At 40.4% G+C, this 22721-nt stretch overlaps 1 protein-coding gene across 2 annotated transcripts in view; it reads left to right on the forward strand.

Moving 5' to 3' along the window:
• TMCC3 (transmembrane and coiled-coil domain family 3) overlaps positions 1-9939 on the forward strand; it is a 77036-nt gene extending 67097 nt beyond the window's left edge. For both annotated transcript variants that reach the window (XM_077832225.1, XM_077832232.1), the window contains exons 3-4: positions 748-883; positions 3130-9939. In XM_077832225.1, the coding sequence (XP_077688351.1) occupies positions 748-883; positions 3130-3432 (439 nt within the window). In that variant the 3' untranslated portion in view covers positions 3433-9939. The remainder of the gene's footprint in view (positions 1-747; positions 884-3129) is intronic.
• The last annotated feature ends 12782 nt before the right edge of the window (positions 9940-22721 follow it).

Here is a 22721-nt window from a genome sequence, read left to right on the forward strand (position 1 = left end):
GCAGGCACAAGGTACATTTTTTTTTTTTGAAGGTGACTAGTGACTTTTTAGATGCTGCAATTTTTGAGCTTCCCAGCTTAAGACACCTTAAAGTGTCCTGCTTTTCAGAAAGTGCTGAGCACCTGCCCTCTGATAATCAGGTCTATTTAAGGTGTAAAATTTAGGCATCCAAAGCAACTAGTCACTGTTGAAAATTGTGGCCCCCTGAAGCATACACAGAACATCCTCTTTGTTGTATTAGTCGTGATAATAAGTGTATTGGTTAGTGAGATCAATATAGTTTCTACTGTGCTAACAGACGAAACATTCATACAAACACAATACTTATTAAGATTTCCTTGAGCAGTTCTCCAAGTGTAGGGAAGGCAATTTATTTCAGTTTGTTTATATGGTGGGGAAAATATGTAGAAATCCCCATGACAAGATTTGAATGGTGGTCTGAAAGGAGGAAGAGCATGAATTGGATACACTTATCCACTGAGTTATTTTTATATTGCAGTGTTAAAATGCCTTGGTCTTTCAAACATTGTTCTGTTATTCCTCCAACCAGGAGCATTTACAAAGAGCTTTCAGCCTGCCGAGTAAGTCCTTGGGGAAACTTTCCCCCCTTCCTTTTCATTACAAACCGAAGTGGTGGTGACTTGAGATACAAGGAAAGATGACTTTGAAGTACAGATGTATTCTAACATGGTGTAACATCATTTGTGTAGAAGAGCTAAATTCAGACTTCTGTTTTTCCTGAAAAAGGTATGAACGATTGGAAGACCAGCTAAACGATCTGACAGATCTTCATCAGCATGAGACTGCAAACCTGAAACAAGAGCTAGCCAGCATAGAAGAGAGAGTGGCATATCAGGCCTGTGAACGGTCACGAGATGTTCAGGTATTTTTATAATCAACTTCTTACATAGCCTAGAAATTTTGCAAAATTTGGAATAACGATTGCATTTAAGGAATTTAGGCCCAACTTTTTACCCAGCTAGAGTGAAATCTTGGCCCCATTGAAGTCAATGGCAGAATTCCCACTGAAGTCAATGGGGCCACGATTTTACCTGCTAGTGTTTCAAAATTGAATGAATAAAATCCTGTGTATTCTAAATGGTGTCTTACATCTACTGCTCTGTCATCACTAGAGGAATAAGGAATCTACTGGTCTAATGTAAAATGCTCTGAAATGCAATAATTTTGCTTTCCCTGCTGGCTCTGTAACAGCAGTAAGATAACACTATTCCCAGTTGTGAGCTTAACATAAATTTATGTCCAAACCCCTTCCTAGCTGAATGCTAACATAGCATGGCAGAGCCCTATATAAATTTTGAATTTTGTAGAAAAACGGTATAGTTGTCGAAAACTGACTGAGATCCCAAATTATTCATAAAACACCCATGTAGACTTGTGAATTATAAATACAGTTCAATGATGAACTGAGAAGTTTTTAACCTATCGAGACCTTTTGTTCCCTGTGTTTCTCCTGCAAGAGGTGTTCACTGCATTAACACCTAAAGTAGTGAAAAGAAATTGCATTTCTTGTATAGGTTTATGCATTTAGTGATGAGAACTTTACCACAGTCAACTAAACACAGTCAATGAAGTAGAAAATTATAAACATTCTGGAAAGTATGTATTTATTTACTTGTCACTTACGTTTGTACATATGTTGGGTTAATAATTGGGGGGGTTATTTTTATTTAAAGAGCATTTAGTTCACCTTTAAAAAACAGCCAGATGTATACATTCAGATTCAGAACAAAAGAAACATCAAATGAGAGAAGACCAACTCAGTAAGGGATGGAGAACTTAATTTCAAAATATAGACTAGAGTTTGATCTACAGAAAGTATAAAACGATGATGATTTGAAGAAAAGAGTAAGTGTGGGTAGCTGTGTTTTGAGTGCAGGACATTTCCTAGAGATAACCCTGGGGTCTCGGTTATCCACTTTTCTCAGATGATCGGAATTTGTGATTTATTGTATAAAAGAACAAGTTGGAAAGTGAATTATAATTACAGTATTATTCTGACAGCTAAACATTTCTGCATTTTACTTGTTGCAAGAAAATATTAAGAGGACTGTATCTCCTTTTAAGCCAACATATTGATATTTAAATGATATAACTGTAAGCAAAGTACGGGTGGAAAGTGGCCAGCATGTCTGCTTTATGTTCTCTAGAGACATCCATGCTCACAATACATTTATGACATGGATCGTTGTACAGTGGGTGGCATTCAAGAGAATGAAAGTGAATTTAGACCAGAATGGAGGTGTAAACCTAATGGGTCCACCCTGAAGTTGATTTAACTGGTGTCACAGCAAGCCAGCAGTGTCCTAAAATTTTCAATGGTATATGCGAAGAAACTAATTTTGGTGTTGCTTTGATATAGTGAAGTTTCCATGGTAACAGCTTAGCTTACCCAGTTCTTCAGCTCATCAGTACAGGTTGAACCTTTCTAGTCCAGCACCCTCAGGACCTGACCGGTGCTGAACCAGAGAATTTGTCGAACCATGGGAGGTCAACGCAGAGTGCTAGCGAGTCTCCGTAGGCGCCTGGGGGCTCCATGCTGGCCCCAGGTTGCAGCTGCTGGCCTCTCGCCCGGGGTCCCAGCTGCCGGCCCCAAGTCCTCCTGCTTTCTCCCAGAGCTTTAATGCTGCAAATCAGCTGTTCACGGTGCGCTGGAAGCCCTGGGAAGGAGGAGGAAATAGTAAGGGCAGGGCCGCTGGCGCGCATGAGGCAAGTGGGGAAGGGGGCAGAGGGGGGAGCTTGGCACTGGTGGATGTTCCGCACCCATTAATTTTTCCCCTTGGGTGCTCCAGCCCCAGAGCACCCATGGAGTTGGCGCCTATGCCAGACCAAGAATGTTGCCAGACCAGGGAGTGCCGGATTAGAGAGGTTCAACTTGTACATTCAGAAGACATGAGACGCCATGAACACTATTTTCCTCATCCAGGAAAAAATGTAAATGTTACACAATAGCATTGTCAAGTTTGATTATACTTTTATAATTTTTGTAAACAGTTGATCGTCAGCACAACATATTTGTTTAAATAGATTTATAAATTATACGCAGCAGCTGAATGAGGAACTGCTTTGTGTAGAAATGTAGCTGACTCTTATTTTTCTTTTTGTCTACAGGAAGCCTTGGAATCTTGCCAGACTCGGGTTTTTAAGCTGGAGTTCCATCAGCAAGAACAGCAAGCGCTGCAGTCAGAAACTGTGAATGCCAAAGTACTCCTAGGGAAATGTATAAATGTAATCTTGGCCTTCATGACCGTCATCTTAGTGTGCGTCTCTACCATTGCAAAGTTTATAGCTCCTATGATGAAGAGCCGTTTCCATATTATCTGCACTTTTTTTGCAGTGACTCTACTTGCAGTGTTTTGTAAAAATTGGGATCACATTATCTGTGCCATAGAAAGGATGATCATACCAAGATGAATCCACTAGTCCAGATGTTTTATTTTTTTAAAGAAATGTTGTATGTGAACAAACTACCAAAATATTTAATTTTGCAATTTAAACATGCAGACTGGATGAAGGCTATAAAAACTCTTGAATGCTAAGGTTTAAATACTTCAATTTATACTCCGTGGCAGTTATTTGCCTATTCAATTCTACTGTATGTAATTGGCTACATCTATTATGAACTGCTCACTCATGTAAATCTTTTGCCTTAATCTTACCAGCTTTCCACTTTACAAACCAGCATATCTACAAGAGGTCATGCTACTGGTGGTGTAAGAAATATGAAGTGTATTGTGTCATTAATTAGAGTGAGGAGGAGTGGTGGTGGGAGTGCATTATAATCATGTTTTTACACCATTCCTATTGGATTAATTCAGTTGTCTAGCTTTCCATATGAACCAGGATAGAATGGCTAGCTATATTTTACAATATTAGGAAATACCAGCCATACTTACAGTATTTCCTAATGCTAGATGATTTAACATCTGTGAATTAGAAACTGGGAAGGTGCTTAATTACAATCCAGCACCGTTTTCTGATGCTTCTGCCAGTGGGCCCTTACTCATACAGATTATTCTTTAAATGTTATACTTTCCCAACAATTTAATATGACTAGAGTCTCTAGTGATACAGATTAGTAAATATCGTATCCTAGAGCTATTCTTTATCATGTTTAGGAAATACATAAACATAATAACATGCCTCCAAATATGATGCACTGAATGAATTATAAGATCACAAAGACCTCTTAGAAGAATAAAGAAACAAGTAACCAGTGCTGATGCCACTATGTTGACTTCAGTAGCTCTTTTGGTCATATTTCAAGCTTTGCAGATTGCAAAGGGAGAGCGCATAAACATTTGTTTAAATTTTTAACAGTCAGTTGATGAGCTTTCCAGTGAATGTGAAACAGATAAAACTAGGCCCCAAGTTGGAGTAGGAGTTAGTAATGCTGAAGGAAATTGGATGTTGTGAATTTTTTTGCTTCAGGGTTCCACAGGAACCACCAGGTCAGGAGGGTTGGGAAAGAATGAAACTTTATATATTAGAACTAACTGTGGGATGTGTTGAGAGACATTCCTGAGAACAGTGTGTTAGACATCAGACAGTAACGGCACTATGAAAGAGGTAGGTTTTTAAAAATATTTATTTTGCCTGATCTAGAAACTACAAAATGTTTTTCTTGAAATCCTTTGTTGCCTGGGTAACCAGATATGATGTAAAGTAATATATGAAATAAAATATCAGGATTCTTCTCCACTCATATGTATCCAAAAAAATGACACACGTGTCTGGTTATTTAATTTAATATTTAATGCTGTTTGCTTTTAAGATATGTTGTCATGACAGCATTATTGTTACTTTGGTCGCAGGGCTAGTTGAATTTTAACCAAGTGCAATAATTTGTATGGAAGTCTTTAGAAATTTTTATGTGGGGGGGGGGGGAAAGCACTTTGTCCTTTCTTTACCATAACACAATTTATAATTAATCTAATAGTTTGCTGTGGTTTCAGGGGCTGAACAAAGAGCATGGCTAATGGTGTAAATGATGATATAACCGAGACCTTAGAAAACTAAGTTTTAAAAAAAGTCATTAAAGAAATTCTGATATGTGCAATGTTTTTGAATATAGAAAGGAATTCAATCCGAAAGAATTGTGATACTTGACTTGCTGCAGGCACAGGAAATTAATCAAATAGAATACACCCACTTTATCCTAACTAGATCCTGTTCAATCTTCCCAGAGGAAAGTGGAGGAAAATAAAACAAACTTGCTGACACCTTCCATACCTCAAACTTAACAGTCAGTTTAACTCTGTATATGTGAGCAGGAATTGCCATATATTCATTCAAATCCATTTATTCTCAAAGCCACTATTGGTATCCAAGTAATTAGTCCTCTTTTCCTTGATTTCTAATAAATTGGATACTGTCTCTGCCTCTGAAAGCAAATAATTCCAAACACTGATGACCCTTCTGAGGGGAAAAACAGTCAGTGATATACCTAAACTTTTACCTTTTTCAGTTTGCAGGCAGGTCCCTGTGCGTTCCTGTTGCTGTTTAGTTCAATGAGATCCTTATTCCCAATTTTTTGTGATCCCCATTTAGGTATTCTATGTATACATTGCATTAAAATTTCATCCCCTAATCAGTCCAGCCACTCATAGCTACCTCATCTATCCAGTTCATAGGCTGGGGAGATTACAGACTGTATCAGTTGAAAAGATTAAACATATCTTCATAGTGAAGTCCCCTCCATAACTTTGAAAAAATGTAGCTGCTCCTTTCTGGATTTACTCCAGAATTTGTACGTCCTAACAGAGGATTTCCCTTGTTTTGTTTATATACCCTTTTGATGCAGCTTGAGAACCTTTTGACCTTTACTGCATTAACAATACATTCCCATCTTCATTGCAGCTAACATGAATATTAAGTTCTTTTGTTGTCAGTACTTTCCAGTTCTTCAGCCAGCAATTATATTTTAGATTCAAAATCCTTTGACTTGCATTAAAATCCATCAGCCATTTTATAAACCATTCCCCTAATTTATTTAAGTTTTTCTTACCAATTTATAACTTTGTGTCTAAAGGTGAGTTTGGAGGGGACAGACCTAAAAGGAAGAGCCCCAGTACTGACTCTTGACATAATATGCTAGTGACTTCTCTCCCTTGTAATCCATTGCCACCATTTTTGTGTCCTCCATTTAATCATTTTGATATCCAATTTATGTACCTGCATTCCAGGCTGGACAATAGAAAAATCAAGCATTGATATATTACTTTTGTTAAATGGCTTACAAATGTCTACATATATGTAATATGGATGCTATTTGTCAGTAGCTTTACTGAACTCAGGAAAACAATTGTTTAGTTTAGCATAATTTACTTACCTTTATTAATTTAACCTTGCTGGTTCCAGTGTAGAAACCTTGAATTTGTGACCCATTCTGTGTTATCTGTCTCTGACAGTTTCCAGGATCAGGACATAACAAATTAAGCCTCCTTACCTCAATAAGATCAGCCAGTCTCTCTCATAAGCAGAAAAATCTGTTACAGCCATGATTTGGGAATACAAAGGCATCTACACTTGTTGGTAGTTACCATATTCTACCTGAGTAATCTCCATGTAAAATGAGAATGTAATGGTCAAAGGAACGGTTTTACACTTGGCTGATATCTGACTGACTCCAAATCAGAAATAGTGAGGTCTTACATAACAGATGCAGTACATTTCCTTATTGGCTTTGTATCAGAAATAAAACACATTTAAAAATCACAAGATTTCTCTAAAGTAAGAAAAAAGAAAATGTTTCTCAGTGCAAGTTAATACAGCCCTAACTGTTCTGTCAATCAGGCACTTTCATCTTTTTAGGTTCCTTTCTGAGCTCTATCCAAAACCATACCAATGTTCAATAGGCTGACCCAAGCAACAGCAATTTCAAGATCTTTCTCCAAGAGAACTGCTCAGATTCTTTATGGATCTCACGTCTTCTGTCAAGTCTCCCCATCTTCTTCCCTTCTCTTTCCCTCAGCTGTCCTGGCCCTTTGGTAATCTTTCCCTCATGTTCCATTTTAATATAAATTTCAAAAACTAATTCAAAATGCCTTAAGGTACCATATTTTTCCTCATCATTTGCTTCAGTAATTTGCATATGTCCCTTGCTGAACCCAAACTTTGCTTTCCCAACTCTTCCAACGTTTTTTTTTTTTTTTTTTTCTCCTTGTGTACCCTTATCTGTGGTAAGCCAGGGTGTCTAACTTGTGTTAAGGAAGTGGAAGGTAGCCTTTAATATGCTCATGGCACTCAATCCCTTTAAGTGTATGCCAAACTCTTTGCAACTCCTGCTCCCAAAATATGTTGGATTCTTTTCTCTGGCTGATTCTGGCTGGCAATCAAAGAACCACTTCATTTCATTTACATTATGATCACTCTTGCCAAGTGTATCTTCAGTCTCAAGATCCTTAATAAGTTAATCATAATTGGTTGGAACAGAGTCTAGTAGCCCTAGTCATTATGGTTAGCATCCTAACTACCTGAGAGATAAACACATCTTTGAAAGCCCCAAAGAGTTTGATGGTAGAATCCATACCTGTTGATTCCTGGAGAGTTAATTTCCCATGACAGTTACCTTCACTGTTAGCTACCTTTCTAATTTCAGCCCATTGATCCAAATCAAGGGATTTCTTTAGGGCTTCCAACGTAAACCTAGTGAAAGATGCCCACATAAATTTAGTTCCACTACTGTCCAAAGTCACTGATATTACTCTGACTAGATACTATCCTATTCAATTTCTTCCTGACTTATATACTAGAAGTTCAGTCCTTCACGTAACCTAGTGATGCTTCTTGTCTTATTAAGCTCCAGTTATACTAGTTCTGGCTTTTCATAGAAAGCTATTGAATCTGGCCACTGCTTGTTTAGTATCAAAATGCCTAACATTAAGAAGTGCAACCGCTACTGGATTGTGTCCAGTTCTGGTGTCAACATTTCAGGAAGGATGCTGATAAATTTGAGAGTTCACAAAAAGACCACTGAGAATGATTTAAGGGTTGGAAAACATGCCTCACAGTGAAAGATTTAAGGAGCTCAATCTGTTTAGCTTATCTAAGAGAAAGTTAGGGGGTGACTTGGTCAGTCTGTAAGATCCAGATCCTTAATGTATTTAGGCTTTTTATTCTATCTGTAAGGTTTTCATACCATGCACATCACCATAGTATCTGACCATCTTCCAGTAGTGCATTAAGCAACATGACTACATATCTGTGGCATATTGTTTGTGTTCTCATCCTCTTCCCAGAGGGAGAAGCATGTGGAGTTGAGTGTCTTGTTTTGGTAGGGTGGGTTTTTGTTTGTTAAATATAGCTGTTGCTATGTGTTCATGTTTGAGAAGAAAAGATCAAAGAAATGCGCCTTGCACTCGGAGTGGAAAGTGACAAGGTTTGTAATAGTGGTTAGCTCCTGGGGGAGTTTATTCCAGTCTTCTACCATCCCTAGAGAAGGTTCTGTCTCCTGCATAGACAAGTTTACTCTTATTGTTGAGCATTGCATTATGCCAGAGGAGTGAAGTTGTTGACCATGGTCTTCGTCCCAGAACTTTGGGGGCCATGCCCAGGCCATGGAATGTTTTGAAGACAAGGACTGAGACCTTGAACTTGATTTGAAATTCTATGGGAAGCTAGTGTAGGGAGCAGAGGACCGATATGATATGCTCATGGTCGTCTGTGTTGCTGAGGAGAGACCCACTGTAGCATTTTGTACTAGTTGGAGTTTCCTAAGTTCCCATTTATTTTTAGTGGAAGTTAGGAGCCTAAATACCTTTCAGCATCTTTGCATAAGTACCTACATGGAGAACAGAGATTGATAAGGGGTCTCTTCAATCTAGCAAACAAGATATACCATGAATCAATGGCTGGAAGCTGAAGCTAGACAAACTCAAACTAGAAATAAGGTACAAATTTTTAACTGAGGGTAATTAACCCTTGGAACAATTTACCATGGATTGTAGTAGACTCTTCATCACTCAAGTTTTAAATCAAGATTGGATATTTTTCTAAAAGATATGCTGTAGTTCAAACAGGAATAAATTCAGGGAAGTCCTGTGGTCTGTGTTATACAGGAAGTCAGACTAGATGATCACAAAGGTCTTTCTGGCCTTATAATCTACAAAAATTTGCTAAACAAGCTCAAAATACAAAGAGGATCCAGAATCACTTAGTGTAAAATTTTTCAAAAGTGCCTAAGTCCCATTTTCAGAAGTGACATGCTCTGAGACTTAGGAGCCTAGATTTTATATTGATTTTTTTTAATAAGGCAGTTTTATAGCTTCTTCCAGATACACGAATATATATTCATAGTCAAAACTTGAAATACAGTACTGTAGACACAGACAGGTTTTTTAAATGACGTTTGAATGCCAATAGAATGAGCTTATCTGGTAGTGAAGCAGAGTTCAGTTTAAAAAATGAAAATTTTTATATTAAAATAATGGATGAAAGAAAATATTTCAATTTACTGAATTGCTAATCACCCTTGAAGAACAAAAAGCACTATAAAATACAGTTTTGAGGCTAGTAAAATCCTTTCTTCTGTTTTCTAAGATATTAGAAGACAATGTACCTACAGATTGCATGGGGACTTGATTGAATTGTCTTGTAAATTTGATTTATTGCATATGTGTGGTGTATTAAGTTGTACTGTTGATAGAAAGCTCTTTCTTTCCATTAATCTATTGCCCTTCCTTTTTTGTAAGATAATGCTGACTAGGCAGTACCAAAGTGTACTGAAAGTTTGTTTTTATTGACTGAAAATATTTGTGTCAGCATGTAACCTGTGTATCTCGTACCGCTTTCATTTTGTGCAGCATGGTGTAAAAATGCATCTATTAATGTATGTAATGTTTTTGTATATTTCTTGGTGTGGTCGTGATTGCTCAAAGGTGCCATTAACATTTTTTTAAAATAAAAGTATTTTAAATTTAATTTGCTGTTAAATGTTCATTTTCTTACAGTTATCATTAGTCAAATCCACCTCACTATAGTGCGTTCTCTGTCCATAACTACATTTCTTAATGGGGAGCACTCTCTCCATTTCAAAATAAAGATAAAAACATTCAAATGTTGATTTTGAGTGCTATATCCTGTGGGGATTTAGTCAAAAATTGAGATCTTGGATTTTATTTACAGCTATGGCTTGGTAGTGGTGTAAAGGTCAGATGTGGAACCATCGCTGGACTTTTTTCCAAATTCATTGTGAACATGATATATGGTGAGTTGGTTTAATTGTATCAAGTGCTTGGAGTCATTTTGGACTTTTTTTCTTTGGACAATTGAAATAGAAGCTTGAGGTTTTTTATTTATTTATTCTAGTGTCAGAAAACAGGTTAAGACACATTACCAAATATTACTACTGTTGAGCATACATTCTTAGAATGTTCATATTAAGTATAACAATTCTTAACTAAAAAAAGTGCTCATGAAAGGTGTTAGATTGACAGCCCTTGGGACTAAAGTCATGTATACCCAGAGTACATACATACCCAGACCACATACAGCAGGCCATTTTGTTCTGCGGCTGTGCATCAGCCCTGCTGTTGAAGAAATGGGATAAAATAGTTTTCATGTCCAGTGCTGCCCCTTCCAAGTAATGCCAGTTTTAGTGCTAGGTTTTGGTGTGGATGCTAGGAGCTTTAATCTTTAGTAAAGAGATCAAGGCTAACTCATTTCACAGACTGTAGGTTGTCCTCAGACTCTAATAATTTTTGGTTCTTGCTAATATTGGAGGGATGTATGTTAGTGGCCCAGAGAAAAAAATGTTCTCCATTACTAACCATCTGACTCAGCCCTCATAAAGGGTTGTGTATGCTTGTACACATTATAGCACCAAATTTAACTTCTTGAAATTGAAAGAGGTGTCAGCACTGGGGTGGTACAAAGCATTTATTATTTGTGTAGCGGTAGCACAAAGAAGCCAGGGCCCAGTTGTGCTAGCGGTGTACAGTGCCATCCTGTACAAGGATGAGGGTCCTTGCCACGAAAGAGTTTACAGTCCAAGACAACAGTTCAATACAAGAAACAGACAAGTATATATGAGGAAATAATGAGACAATGCTAGTCAGCATGCAGCAAACAAGTCTCGAGTTCTGGATAGGTATCATAGCAGAGAAATGACTTAACGGGGAATTTGAAGGATAACAATGTGGTTTTGCAGATATTTACAGAGAACTCCATCCACACATAACAAGGTTATATGTTGGAAAAGTATTTAAATGGCCAATCAAAACCGGCATTTGTGGAACAATGACAGAAGTCTATTTTCTTTATATTGTATAAGAGGTGTTAGGTAGAGTGGGGTTAGGATGTGGAGGGCCTTAAAAGTGAAGATAAGTCGTTTGTGTTGATGTGGTAGAGAGGCATATGGCCAAACTCTGCCTCCAGGCTTTATACACTCCCTCAGCAGCTCCTCTATTACTTCTGCAGAGTGAACATCTTTCTTTCTACAGTCTCCAGGTTGACTTGTTGCTCCTGGACGTCATTCTTCAGTTTCACAGATGTGGGTTCTTTTTGTTTTGTTTGTTTTTTAATTCTTGGATTTTTTTCATCCCAGACTTTCTAAGAGAGACTGCATTTAAATGTCATAGGAAATTGTATTTAGTTTTTGTATTAGCATATTCTATCTTAAATAAGTTCATTGCTTTGCGTGTGTTTACTTTATTACTCAGTTCAAAGCAAATGGTAAATTTGGATGCACACAATTGCAATTCTTGCCTTTTAGTGAAAAAATACAGTAATTGAAAGTGCTAGAGTTCTCCCTACAGTGACAATCCATTCAGATCAGGGCTGAGATAAATGAAAAGATATGGGGAACTCTGCACTGCATCATCCTGAATTCTTACTTGACATAGTGTTTCGCTTATATTCAGACTGTTGATTTAGCTGAAAACTCATTTGTTTTATGTCTGGTGACAGCTGAGTCCCCCAGGTGATAGCAATCCACCTTTTACGACATGAACTGCCAGTTTCAGACAGAGCTTGGGCAGAGGCTGAATTCTCTTTGTTTCCAGTACAAGTTTGAAAGTTAACTGGTGCTCAGTTGGTAAAGGAAAATTCTCAGGAATTTTCTGGCTTTATTATCTAATATTTTATCTCCATCTCAAAATAGAAAAGCTTTGGATGGGAACTTCATGACTGGGGCTGCATTTGTTTAATTCACAATCTACTCTCCCGGTGAAGATTCGGATTCTGTTCTCCCTTACACTTTTGTAAATCTGGAGTAACTCCACTGAAGTCAATGGAGTTGTACAGGTATCTATCTGATGTAAATGAAAGTAAAATCAGGCTTGAAGTCTGTAATGTATAAATGCAACACAAAAATATTATCTAATTTTAGCCCACCAGGACACACAGTCTGTAAGCAACCTCAGAGTTTGCCTTTTGAATACAATTTTAATTTTTTTAATTTACAATTTTGTGATCATCTTACAAATATTTTTTAAATTTAAGAAAAGTTGAAAAATTGGAGAGGGTTCAGAGAAGAGCCATGAGAATGATTAAAGGATTAGAAAACATGCCTTAACATGATAAACTTAAAGGTTCAATCTATTTAGCTTAACAAAGAGAAGGTTAAAGGGTGACTTGATTACAGTCTATAAATAGATTTCAGAGTAACAGCCGTGTTAGTCTGTATTCGCAAAAAGAAAAGGAGTACTTGTGGCACCTTAGAGACTAACCAATTTATTTGAGCATGAGCTTTCGTGAGCTACAGCTCACTTCATCAGATGCATACCGTGGAAACTGCAGCAGACTTTATATATACACAGAGAATATGAAACAATACCTCCTCCCACCCCACTGTCCTGCTGGTAATAGCTTATCTAAAGTAATCGTCAGGTTAGGCCATTTCCAGCACAAATCCAGGTTTTCTCACCCTCCACCCCCCCACACAAATTCACTCTCCTGCTGGTGATAGCCCATCCAAAGTGACAACTCTTTACACAATGTGCATGATAATGAAGTTAGGCCATTTCCTGCACAAATCCAGGTTCTCTCACTCCCTCACCCCCCTTCAAAAACTATTACCAGCAGGACAGTGGGGTGGGAGGAGGTATTGTTTCATATTCTCTGTGTATATATAAAGTCTGCTGCAGTTTCCACGGTATGCATCTGATGAAGTGAGCTGTAGCTCACGAAAGCTCATGCTCAAATAAATTGGTTAGTCTCTAAGGTGCCACAAGTACTCCTTTTCTTTTAGTCTATAAATACTTACACGGAAAACAAATATTTAATAATGGGCTCTTCAGTCTAGCAGAGAAAGGTATAACATGATCCAATGGCTGGAAGCTGAAGCTAGACAAATTCATACTAGAAATAAAGTGTCTCTTTTTTGTGTTTGTTTTTGTTTTTTTTAACAATTAACCATTGGGACAATTTACCAAGTCATGGGGGATTTTCCATCACTGATAATTTTAAAATCAAGATTGGTTGTTTTTCTACAAGATCTGCTCTAGGAATTAATTTGGGGAAGTTCTATGGCCTGTGTTCTACAGGAGGTCAGACCAGATGAACGCAATGGTCCCTTCTGGCATTGGAATCAATGAATACGTTGATTATTTTATGTTATGTTACGAATTACACCTGGTAGGACATGCACACAACTGCTGCGAATTACACCTGGTAGGACACGAACACAACTGCTGCGAATTACACCTGCTAGGTCACGCACAGTTTGAATCTAGGCTGAGGCACATAAACAAAGTCCACAACTGCAGAGTTCCCAAAAGACACTAAGTTTATTACGCTCGAGCGTGGTGCCCCCCTGCTAGCCAGGAGGGGACCCTGAATACAGATTATACAAAGGTTATATACTTTTTAGCAAAGCATGTTGCCCTTGTGCATCAGAAACCTTTAGCCAATAAATAAACCCTTGTCTTATCTACCACCTATCCCTGCTTGGTGCATTCCTCATGCTATACCAGTATGTTAATTACACAGCATGGTCCTAAAGCCATGCATCAGTAACCTTTATTATCAGGATGGGAGGCCTCACATCAAGGCCAAGAGACAGGGAGTTAGAGACTGACAAAAACCAGATACTGGGAGTCAAGGCAGGCTGGAGACAAGGAGGAGGATTTTCACAGGGATTCAGTGTCTAAGGATCACTCCTCCTGGTGTATGATGTGCTGGCATTTAAACAATGGCGGCCCCGAAACCAAAATGGAGTCACATGTGCTAACTTTTCCTTAACAGTCCTCCCTTTCTTTTTGTACGTCCAGTAAGCTATATTGGGGCTGAGTGACCGCGCTGCAGGGTTAGCAACTGCCGACAGCACATACTGCAGCATTGTAGGCATACAAAAAATAACGCAAAAACAATAACAGTCAAAAAAAGTAAATACAAAATACGCTGTCCCCAAGTCCCCACATCCGGTAGCCATGAGGTGAGCCAGTCCCAGACCTCCTGGAATCTGGCGCTGGTAGTGTCGAGGCTGATGTGGTGGAATAGGGCTGCCTGTTGCTTGAGGACGTGGATGTCAGTTTCCACCCTATGGTGCTGATTTACAAATACACAACAGCTTGAGTTGACCAGAGCACAAACCCCGCCCTGATTTGCAAGGAGATAATCCAGGGCTAGGCGGTTTTGCAATGTAGTTTGGGATAGCTGGGTGACTTCAATTTGAAGGGCAGACAGAGCATGTGCAGTAGCATTTGCCATTAGTTTCAAAGCAGCTGAAATGTTAACTATAGCTTTCTCCAGCTCGCTTACTCCCAACCATGGCAGAAACCAACGCACAAAGGAGTGAAAGCCTTTGGGCCGTTGAGAAAGGGGGTTTAAAGGAATACTTCGTTGGTCCCTCCATACTAGATTGCGGATCTCTCTCCGGGTCAGGTTCTGGTGTACTGTCACGGCGGGTACTATAGCCCCTAAGGTACATGTACCACACCATCCTGCTGGGAGAACCTTATAGGCTGTGTGATTGCATAACCAAAACCAGCCAGACCCCTCGGGGACTGGCCACAGGGTCCTGGAGGAGGTAGAGGGGCCTCCCGCACCAGAGCTGATTTGGGTGGTGTCCTTGCACCCCACAAAATTCCCTACAAAAACTGTATTTTCTATGCCCTTATGTCGTGACACACATAAAGCATAATTACCCTGGGCCACCATATCAATAGACCATATTTGGATTGTAACATTCCAGTTAAATGTAGAGTTTGCCCATAGCTTAGTTTGGAATGTTCGATTAAGGGGGATAGGTACCCCTACCAACGGGACCCCCTGACCTAAATATGTGGAGGTATAAATACAAATCCAACACTGCATTCGATTTACACCCTGTCTGATAGCGCGGGTTAAATTCAAGAAGCTATTGCCCTCCCATCCTTGTACTGGACTTGGGAATAGGGAGAGGAAACCCCCAGGCAAACCATACCAATGTTGGCATCCTCCTTTATACCATACAAAAAACACTACCCCCCAATGTAAGTCCAATAAACAGGAATACAAAAAGTCCTGGTGGGCTGTGAAGGTCCCAGTAGCTGGAAAGCTTAGTCCATGGGTTGGTTGTGGTGTTCATTCGTGAAGTGGCTCGTCCAATGGCTTGTCAGGGTCAGGTGCGGGTCCCAGCGGCAACTTAACGTAGCTACGATGGATCCAGGAACCTTTACCTGCAAAGGAGTGGTGGCAGATGGTGGGAGTAATGTTCGTGGCTGTAAGGCATTTTTGGTATTTATACTTGCCTACAAGCACAGGTTCCAGCCTCTGGAATAAACCCATCCCACCACTTTACTTCACAATCCCAAGAATACATTCCGCAACTTCCTCCCTGCCAATGTACAATGCTCCGTCTTTGCCATCAAGGCCAATTCTCAGTGTCTTTTGCAGTCAGGAATCCTTGGATTTTGGTGGTTTTAGCAGACCAGGCGTTTCTTCTTCTTTTTTGGAACAGTCATGGTTTTGCATTATACAGGGGAGAGGTTACTAGCACGTCACCCTGTAGTGCTTTGGTTTCTTTAGCAAATACTGAATGCAGGTTAGCTTTGTCAGTGGACAAGGGAGAGGTTACTAGCACTTCACCTTGTTTTATTTTTCTGGTGTCCAAAAGGAGGAAAGAAAAAAACCCAAAAGGAGGGACAGGCTGATCAGTAGTTGAAGTGAAGTCATCTCGAGGGGGAGGGGTCTTTTTGCAGTAAGAAGCATGGGTCCAGGCAGTCAGTCCTTGTCACTTCACAGTGGTGTTGGTAGTTAGCAGGACTTAATAAGGGCCTTTCCAGCATGGGGCCAGAGTAGTCTTTTGTTGATGGACCTTTATGTAGACACAGTTACCTGGTTTTAACAAATGGCAGGTTTGCTCAGGATCCTTGGAGCAGGACTTCTTTCACCTGTAAATACAGAGACCTAACACATTTTATTAATGTCTGGCAGTGTGTTGCAGATCTCACAGCTGCTTGGGCACATTCAAGCCTCCCTCTTTTTTGGCTGTTAGCCAAATCCTAGCTGTGAGTAGTGTCCTTGGGCAGGCCAGTGTCTTATCTTTGGACTGAGCCTGCCAGCTACAGCGTTGAATTAGCTTGTCCTCCGTTTTATTTTTTTTTTCCCCTTCATGGCTTTTATTAACCTGCAAAGGAAACTTTCACTTTTTACTTATACACCTTTGTTTAAAAGGGAACACATGTACATTGCCCATTATATAGCACTTTAGTCTTATTGTTTAATGTATGCCACATACACCCTTTTAGGAAAATGACTTTGTTACAGAGCTTTGGAGTAACAAGCCAGGACAAGCACACCCACTTTTGAGGAATCCACTTGGTACAACCTCTGGTGTCCAATAGCTTTCCTCCCTCCCCAGCCCTCTGGCTAGAAATGTGAGGTAGCCAGAAGGATTTCATGTATAATATGGGGAGTGGGTTAACCTTTCATGTCCTCGCTTCCGAAGACTGTTGGTGTGCAAATTTTAACAACAATTTTTTTTTAATTAAAAGATCTGGCCAATTAATTTTTTTTTTTTTTACTTAAGCAAATGTATTAAACTTTAGTATATATTCCAAGTTGAATAAAACGAGTATCTGCATTTTGATTTAACCCTTCTATTTAGTTTTAAACTAAACTGTCCTATGAAAAATTAAACACAGCAATTCTGGCCAAAAGACAAACACCACAAGACAGGACATAGAACACAGAACAGAATTCCTATTGTGCCAGTAAATTTATGAGATGTTGACTTGCTTTTCAGCTGGCATCAGTTTTCTCTGATTTTTTGAAAGACAAAAAAAACCACAGATCTACCCCTTTTGGGCAATCAGTCATTGCTTAAAATATTTCCTTTTTATGCAAATACCCTTGTTAATTGCAGGCAAAACAGAGGAATTACCCATATTTTCTTGTATTTGTTTTATAGGCAGCCCAGGTTTCAGTGGCCTCTACCTTATTAGTTAGGTAATTTTACATTAAAACAAATGCTTTCTGGCTTGCTTTTGGATCCACAGGTTAAAGATTCTTACTCTAAAAAGGGCACAATAAACTTTACCAGACTTTTGATTGCCTTTTACTTTTAACTCCTGCTGTCAAACACACAGCGACCTGAAAAGGAAGACACCACCTATTGTAGCCCCTTGGAGCCTAATAAGATATTTAATTAAGTAGCACTGTATAATTGCATTTCTTTGGAAAAGGGCCCATTTTTTTCCAAAATGGCTGCAAAGAAACCAAGAATTCTTTTTCTTTCCAGTATTTTACAAAGTTCAACTGCTTAATTCTTTCCAGCAACTAAAGAGTTAACTTCTTACTTTCCTTTCTTAAATCACTTGCTTATTTCCCAAAACGACACCCAATTAACTTAGATTTTACATTTCAAGTATTATTCTGGGATTTACGTTTTCCATTCCTGTAATTATTTACTCCTCTTTTTTCACTATGACCTCCAAGTTTCCAACCTGTTTTCCAATCTCTCTATCTGTTGCCTGCCCGATTGGGCCCGATCCTGTTTTTTTTTCTCTGAACTGTCCCTTCCATGAGCACCAGCTTTGTTTCACTACCAAATTAACAAGGAGGGTAGGCTTCTTAACTAGCCCCCAGCCCTCCTGGTCTCTTTTCTTAAATATTTTCACTTACAAGGGCTACCCGAGTCCTACCCCCATGAGGCTTGTCACCTGGACAGAAAGAACGGCTAATTGGCAAGCAAGGAGGTGACGGGCATAAGTCAGAAAGCCGAGGGTAAGCCGGAGGAGGGGCAGAAGCAGGCATAGCACAGAGCGGGGCTGGAGACCCCTGAGATGAATAAGAAAAGGAGGAGGAAAGAGGACGTCCTTTCGCATGCGCATAAGCCCAGTTGTCCCATACATACCAATAATCCATCTGGGCTGGAGCTTTGTTTTCCAGCCTTTTCCTAAGCGCTGTTAATTTTTCCCCAGCAAAGGAACCATCCGGTGGCCAGTCAAAAGGTGTTTGAGCTGTTAGTGCTGGCCACTCAACCTTGCACAAGATTACAGCTTTTTTTTACCTAAACCTTTGGTGCCAGAAATATTCCCCCAATTCTCGAGAATTTCAGCCAAAGGGGTCCCCTTACTTAGACTCTGCCCAGAACCCATAATGGGATACCAAAAGGACACCAAATGTGCCACCTTATCGCCTAAGCAACGGCTCACACCCCCCCTCCTCGGAGTTCTCAAAGGTGAACTCACCCTATGGCGGCTGGAGCTGTCCGAGAGGAGGAGTGTAGTCTCGCTTGTTGGGGCGAGCCTAGAGTCCCTTCGTGGTCGCCAAAACTGTTACGAATTACACCTGGTAGGACACGCACACAACTGCTGCGAATTACACCTGGTAGGACACACACACAAATGCTACGAATTACACCTGGTAGGACATGCACACCAATGCTGCGAATTATACCTGCTAGGTCACGCACAGTTTGAATCTAGGCTGAGGCACATAAACAAAGTCCACAACTGCAAAGTTCCCAAAAGACACTAAGTTTATTACACTCGAGCGTGGTGCCCCCCTGCTAGCCAGGAGGGGACCCTGAATACAGATTATACAAAGGTTATATACTTTTTAGCAAAGCATGTTGCCCTTGTGCATTGGAAACCTTAGCCAATAAACAAACCCTTGTCTTATCTACCACCTATCCCTGCTTGGTGCATTCCTCGTGCTATACCAGTATGTTAATTACACAGCATGGTCCTAAAGCCACGCATCAGTAACCTTTATTATCAGGATGGGAGGCCTCACATCAAGGCCAAGAGACAGGGAGTTAGAGACTGACAAAAACCAAATACTGGGAGTCAAGGCAGGCTGGAGACAAGGAGGAGGATTTTCACAGGAATTCAGTAGCTAAGGATCACTCCTCCTGGTGTATGATGTGCTGGCATTTAAACAATGGTGGGCCCCAAACCAAAATGGAGTCACATGCGCTAACTTTTCCTTAACAGTTAGAAAACACCTACTTTCCCAAACTGCTGTGAACCCTCTTTGTAATTTTTTCACTATTATAAAAGCCATATGTTCCAGAATCAATGACTGCTTACATCCAAACTAAACAGAGGAATGGAGAACATGGGACTGTGTAGGCAGCAGCCCGCTGTAATGTAACAAGCCACTTAAATGGGACTGACTCGGCTGCAACTACACAACATAATATCCTGTTGATTGGTCTCGGTCCTTATACCTATTGACTCCCATAGTTTTTTTTTGTTTTTTTTTTAAGAATTATACCAGGGATGAAATCCTGGCTTTGTTGAAGTTAATGGCAAAACTTCCTTGACTTCACTGGGGTCATGTTTTTACCCCATGAGTAAAGAATTCCAGTGACATTTAGTCTTCTGACTACAAACAGTGCCACATACAGTATCCACTCTATTTAATTTTTCCTCTTCCTCAGCCTAAATAACCCACCTGTTGGAGCCAGTCATCTCTGGGGCTTGTGTTAGAAGGTATGGGACTTTGTCCTGTCTGTCTGGAACTCAGAGTATGTTTATACTGCAATCACAGGGTGCGACTGCAGCACAAGGAACCATATCCGAGCTAGCTTTGATCTAGAGCAATGACGTTGTGGAAGTGTGCAGGCTCAGGAAGCTCAGGCTGTACAAACCTGCCCAGAACCTGGGGTAATTACTCAGTGGACTAGTCTGCACTGAAATGCAGCAGCTTCTCTGCTCAGGTATCTGAGCTCGCTAGATTAAAATTCAGGTACGTTTACTTGAACTGTAATCACAATCTGCGCTTTCAGTGTAGACCTACCTAAGATTGTTGCCTGCCTAATACTTCCATGGGCCCAGCTGAAGCAGGAGTAGGATAGAGACTTTGATCACCACACTAATTAATTTTCCATGCGGCTTCTCTCCTGCTAGACTGCATTTAGACCAAGGTGACTGTGACAGTCCCCAGGGAGGCATATCACTACTATCTGCTCTTAAGTGTGTCTGCCAGGGTAACCCGACAACCCTGGCCACAGGCAGAACAGATACTCCCCTTTCAGCCCCAGTGGACTCTGCTCTCTCTCTGAGTGAGTGAGTAACAGGTATACAACCCCCAAGGACTCAAAGCGTACCCCTAGAGTGTCCAACCTCTTAGGAACAGTGGGTCTGGTAATTTTCTGTGTGTCAGTGGCTAAGTACACTGCAGCCTACCAGTTCACTTAAGAACATAGCGCTGCTTAACTCACAGCACTTAGATTTATTTATAGAGAAAGCAAGTACAGTGGAACCTCAAAGATACGAATACCAGAGTTGCGGATTGACCGGTCAATCGGACACCATGGGGAACCAGAAGTAGGCTATTAGGCAGCAGCAGAGTCCAAAAAAACAAACCAGCAAATACTGTACTGTGCCTGTATTGCATCTTAAAGGTAGGCACATCTGGGCTGCCAGTCCCCACCACTATCCCCTACTCGCCAGGGTGTGGGGCAGCCACTTACAGGTAGGAGGTGGTGAACACTTTCCCCCTCTCCCTCCTGGCTGGGAGAGGGACAAGTTTGCAAGTTCAGAGCCTGGGAAGAAATTTCCTGAGCTGCTATTGAAACCTGGCCTGGTGTGTAAGCTGCCAGAGCCTGAGCTCCTGCCTGCACCCTGCGATCTGGAGGAGCAGCTCAGTTTTAAAGGGTCACAGCCTGCACCACGCACCCACTGATATTGTGGTGCCCTAGGGTGCCTCATTCATAACCCTTCCTGCCAGGGGGCTAGAACCAGCTGTCTGGGCCCACCCGCACTCACTGGGCAGCCACTGCAGAGCTGAGCCCCCGCTCCGAGCAGTCCCCCCGAGGGCCATCCCATAACAGCTTGTTCAGAGTAATAAACAACCTCCATTCCTGAGGTGTCCATAACTCTGAGGTTCTACTGTATAAGTTTATTTAACGAAGAACGCAATTAATATGATAAACATAAATATTGGAAACAAAGGGTTACACATAAAAACAAAGTAATAACACACGTTCTGGAGCCTAAACTCAGCTAACAAATGCCCTCTTGCGTAATAAAGTCCTCACAGCATTTTTCAACCAAGATGGCTGAGATCCTTCTTTCATGAGGCCAAGCCTGCTGGAAGCTTGGCTTCCCCTGCTGAAGGATCCCAGAGCATCTCTCTGCACCCCTGAAACACACCAGACCTTCTTAAACACCTCAAAATATCACCTCTAAAACAGGGGATCTTCCCCCACGCTCCTGCTGTTTACCTCTTCCTGTTTATTTTCTTTTGAAGTTTCCACAAGCTCATCATTAGTATTTGACTCAGTATGCAAAGGACTTTTATTGTAAGACCCATAATACACAATGGTCAGCTAGGGAGATAAGTATTTCCCACCTCCTGTCTGGAGAAATCTGTCTCAATGCACACAGTCTCTCTGGTCCTTTAACTACAAGACCTTAAGAGCATAATTTCTAATATATATATTCCTTACATATTATCTGCTTATACATTCTGCAAAGTTTCTGATGACCAGTGTGACACAAGCTTTCTGTAGAAACCTTATATGGCATTCTTTAGTGAACTAGAATGTAAATACCAGATTCTGGAGAGCCCTGTCACCATTCTGTACCCACGTGCCTTCTCCCAGTTGGCATCAGGAGATCCTTAGGTCACAGTGACATGTACTAAACATAGATTAACCATAGATTTATACCTACTACTACAGCAACAGTCCTATCTAAAGAGACGCTTCTGGGTTACCAAAACCTGCGTGTGTTCCACATAGCAGCTACTTTCACCCTTACTCCATAGGGACAGCAAACAAGTCTGAAGTGAGCTTTCGGATTCATTACAGCATTTCTTGGCCATGACTACGTATTATCTATCCTATGAAAAAAATGGAATTGGGGGAAGGAGGAGGGAAAGCCTGAATTGCACTTATATAAGAGACTGTTCCCATCAAACTTCTCTTTTCACTCAGGTAAGCTTTCCTTTTTTCATTTTTTTTTTGTAAAATTCTGAACATATAATCCAGTAATTTCCCATTGTTAAAGAAATAATTTAAGATTACTTTGCAAGTAGAAATAAGGAATCTCAAATATTGGGAACCAAACAGCTTTCCAGCTGTTTTTTTTTTTATTATTCCCATCCATTGGCCTCTCTCCTGTTTAACCACTTTCTTCCCTTGCTGTGCTCACCTGCTACTCCCTAGGTCTCCTGCTGGTCCCAATATGCATGTTGTTCTCCCTTCCCTGGCCGTCTTTTCTAAGAACGCTTGAATTCCATCTCTTTGTCTCCTACTTCATCTCCCTGCCTTGGTTGCCTCCTGCGAGACCCCTAGCACAGCCCCAATTTACATCACTAAAGCAATT

The sequence above is a fragment of the Eretmochelys imbricata genome, chromosome 1 (genome assembly GCF_965152235.1).
Source record: "Eretmochelys imbricata isolate rEreImb1 chromosome 1, rEreImb1.hap1, whole genome shotgun sequence".
NCBI lineage: Eukaryota > Metazoa > Chordata > Testudines > Cheloniidae > Eretmochelys > Eretmochelys imbricata.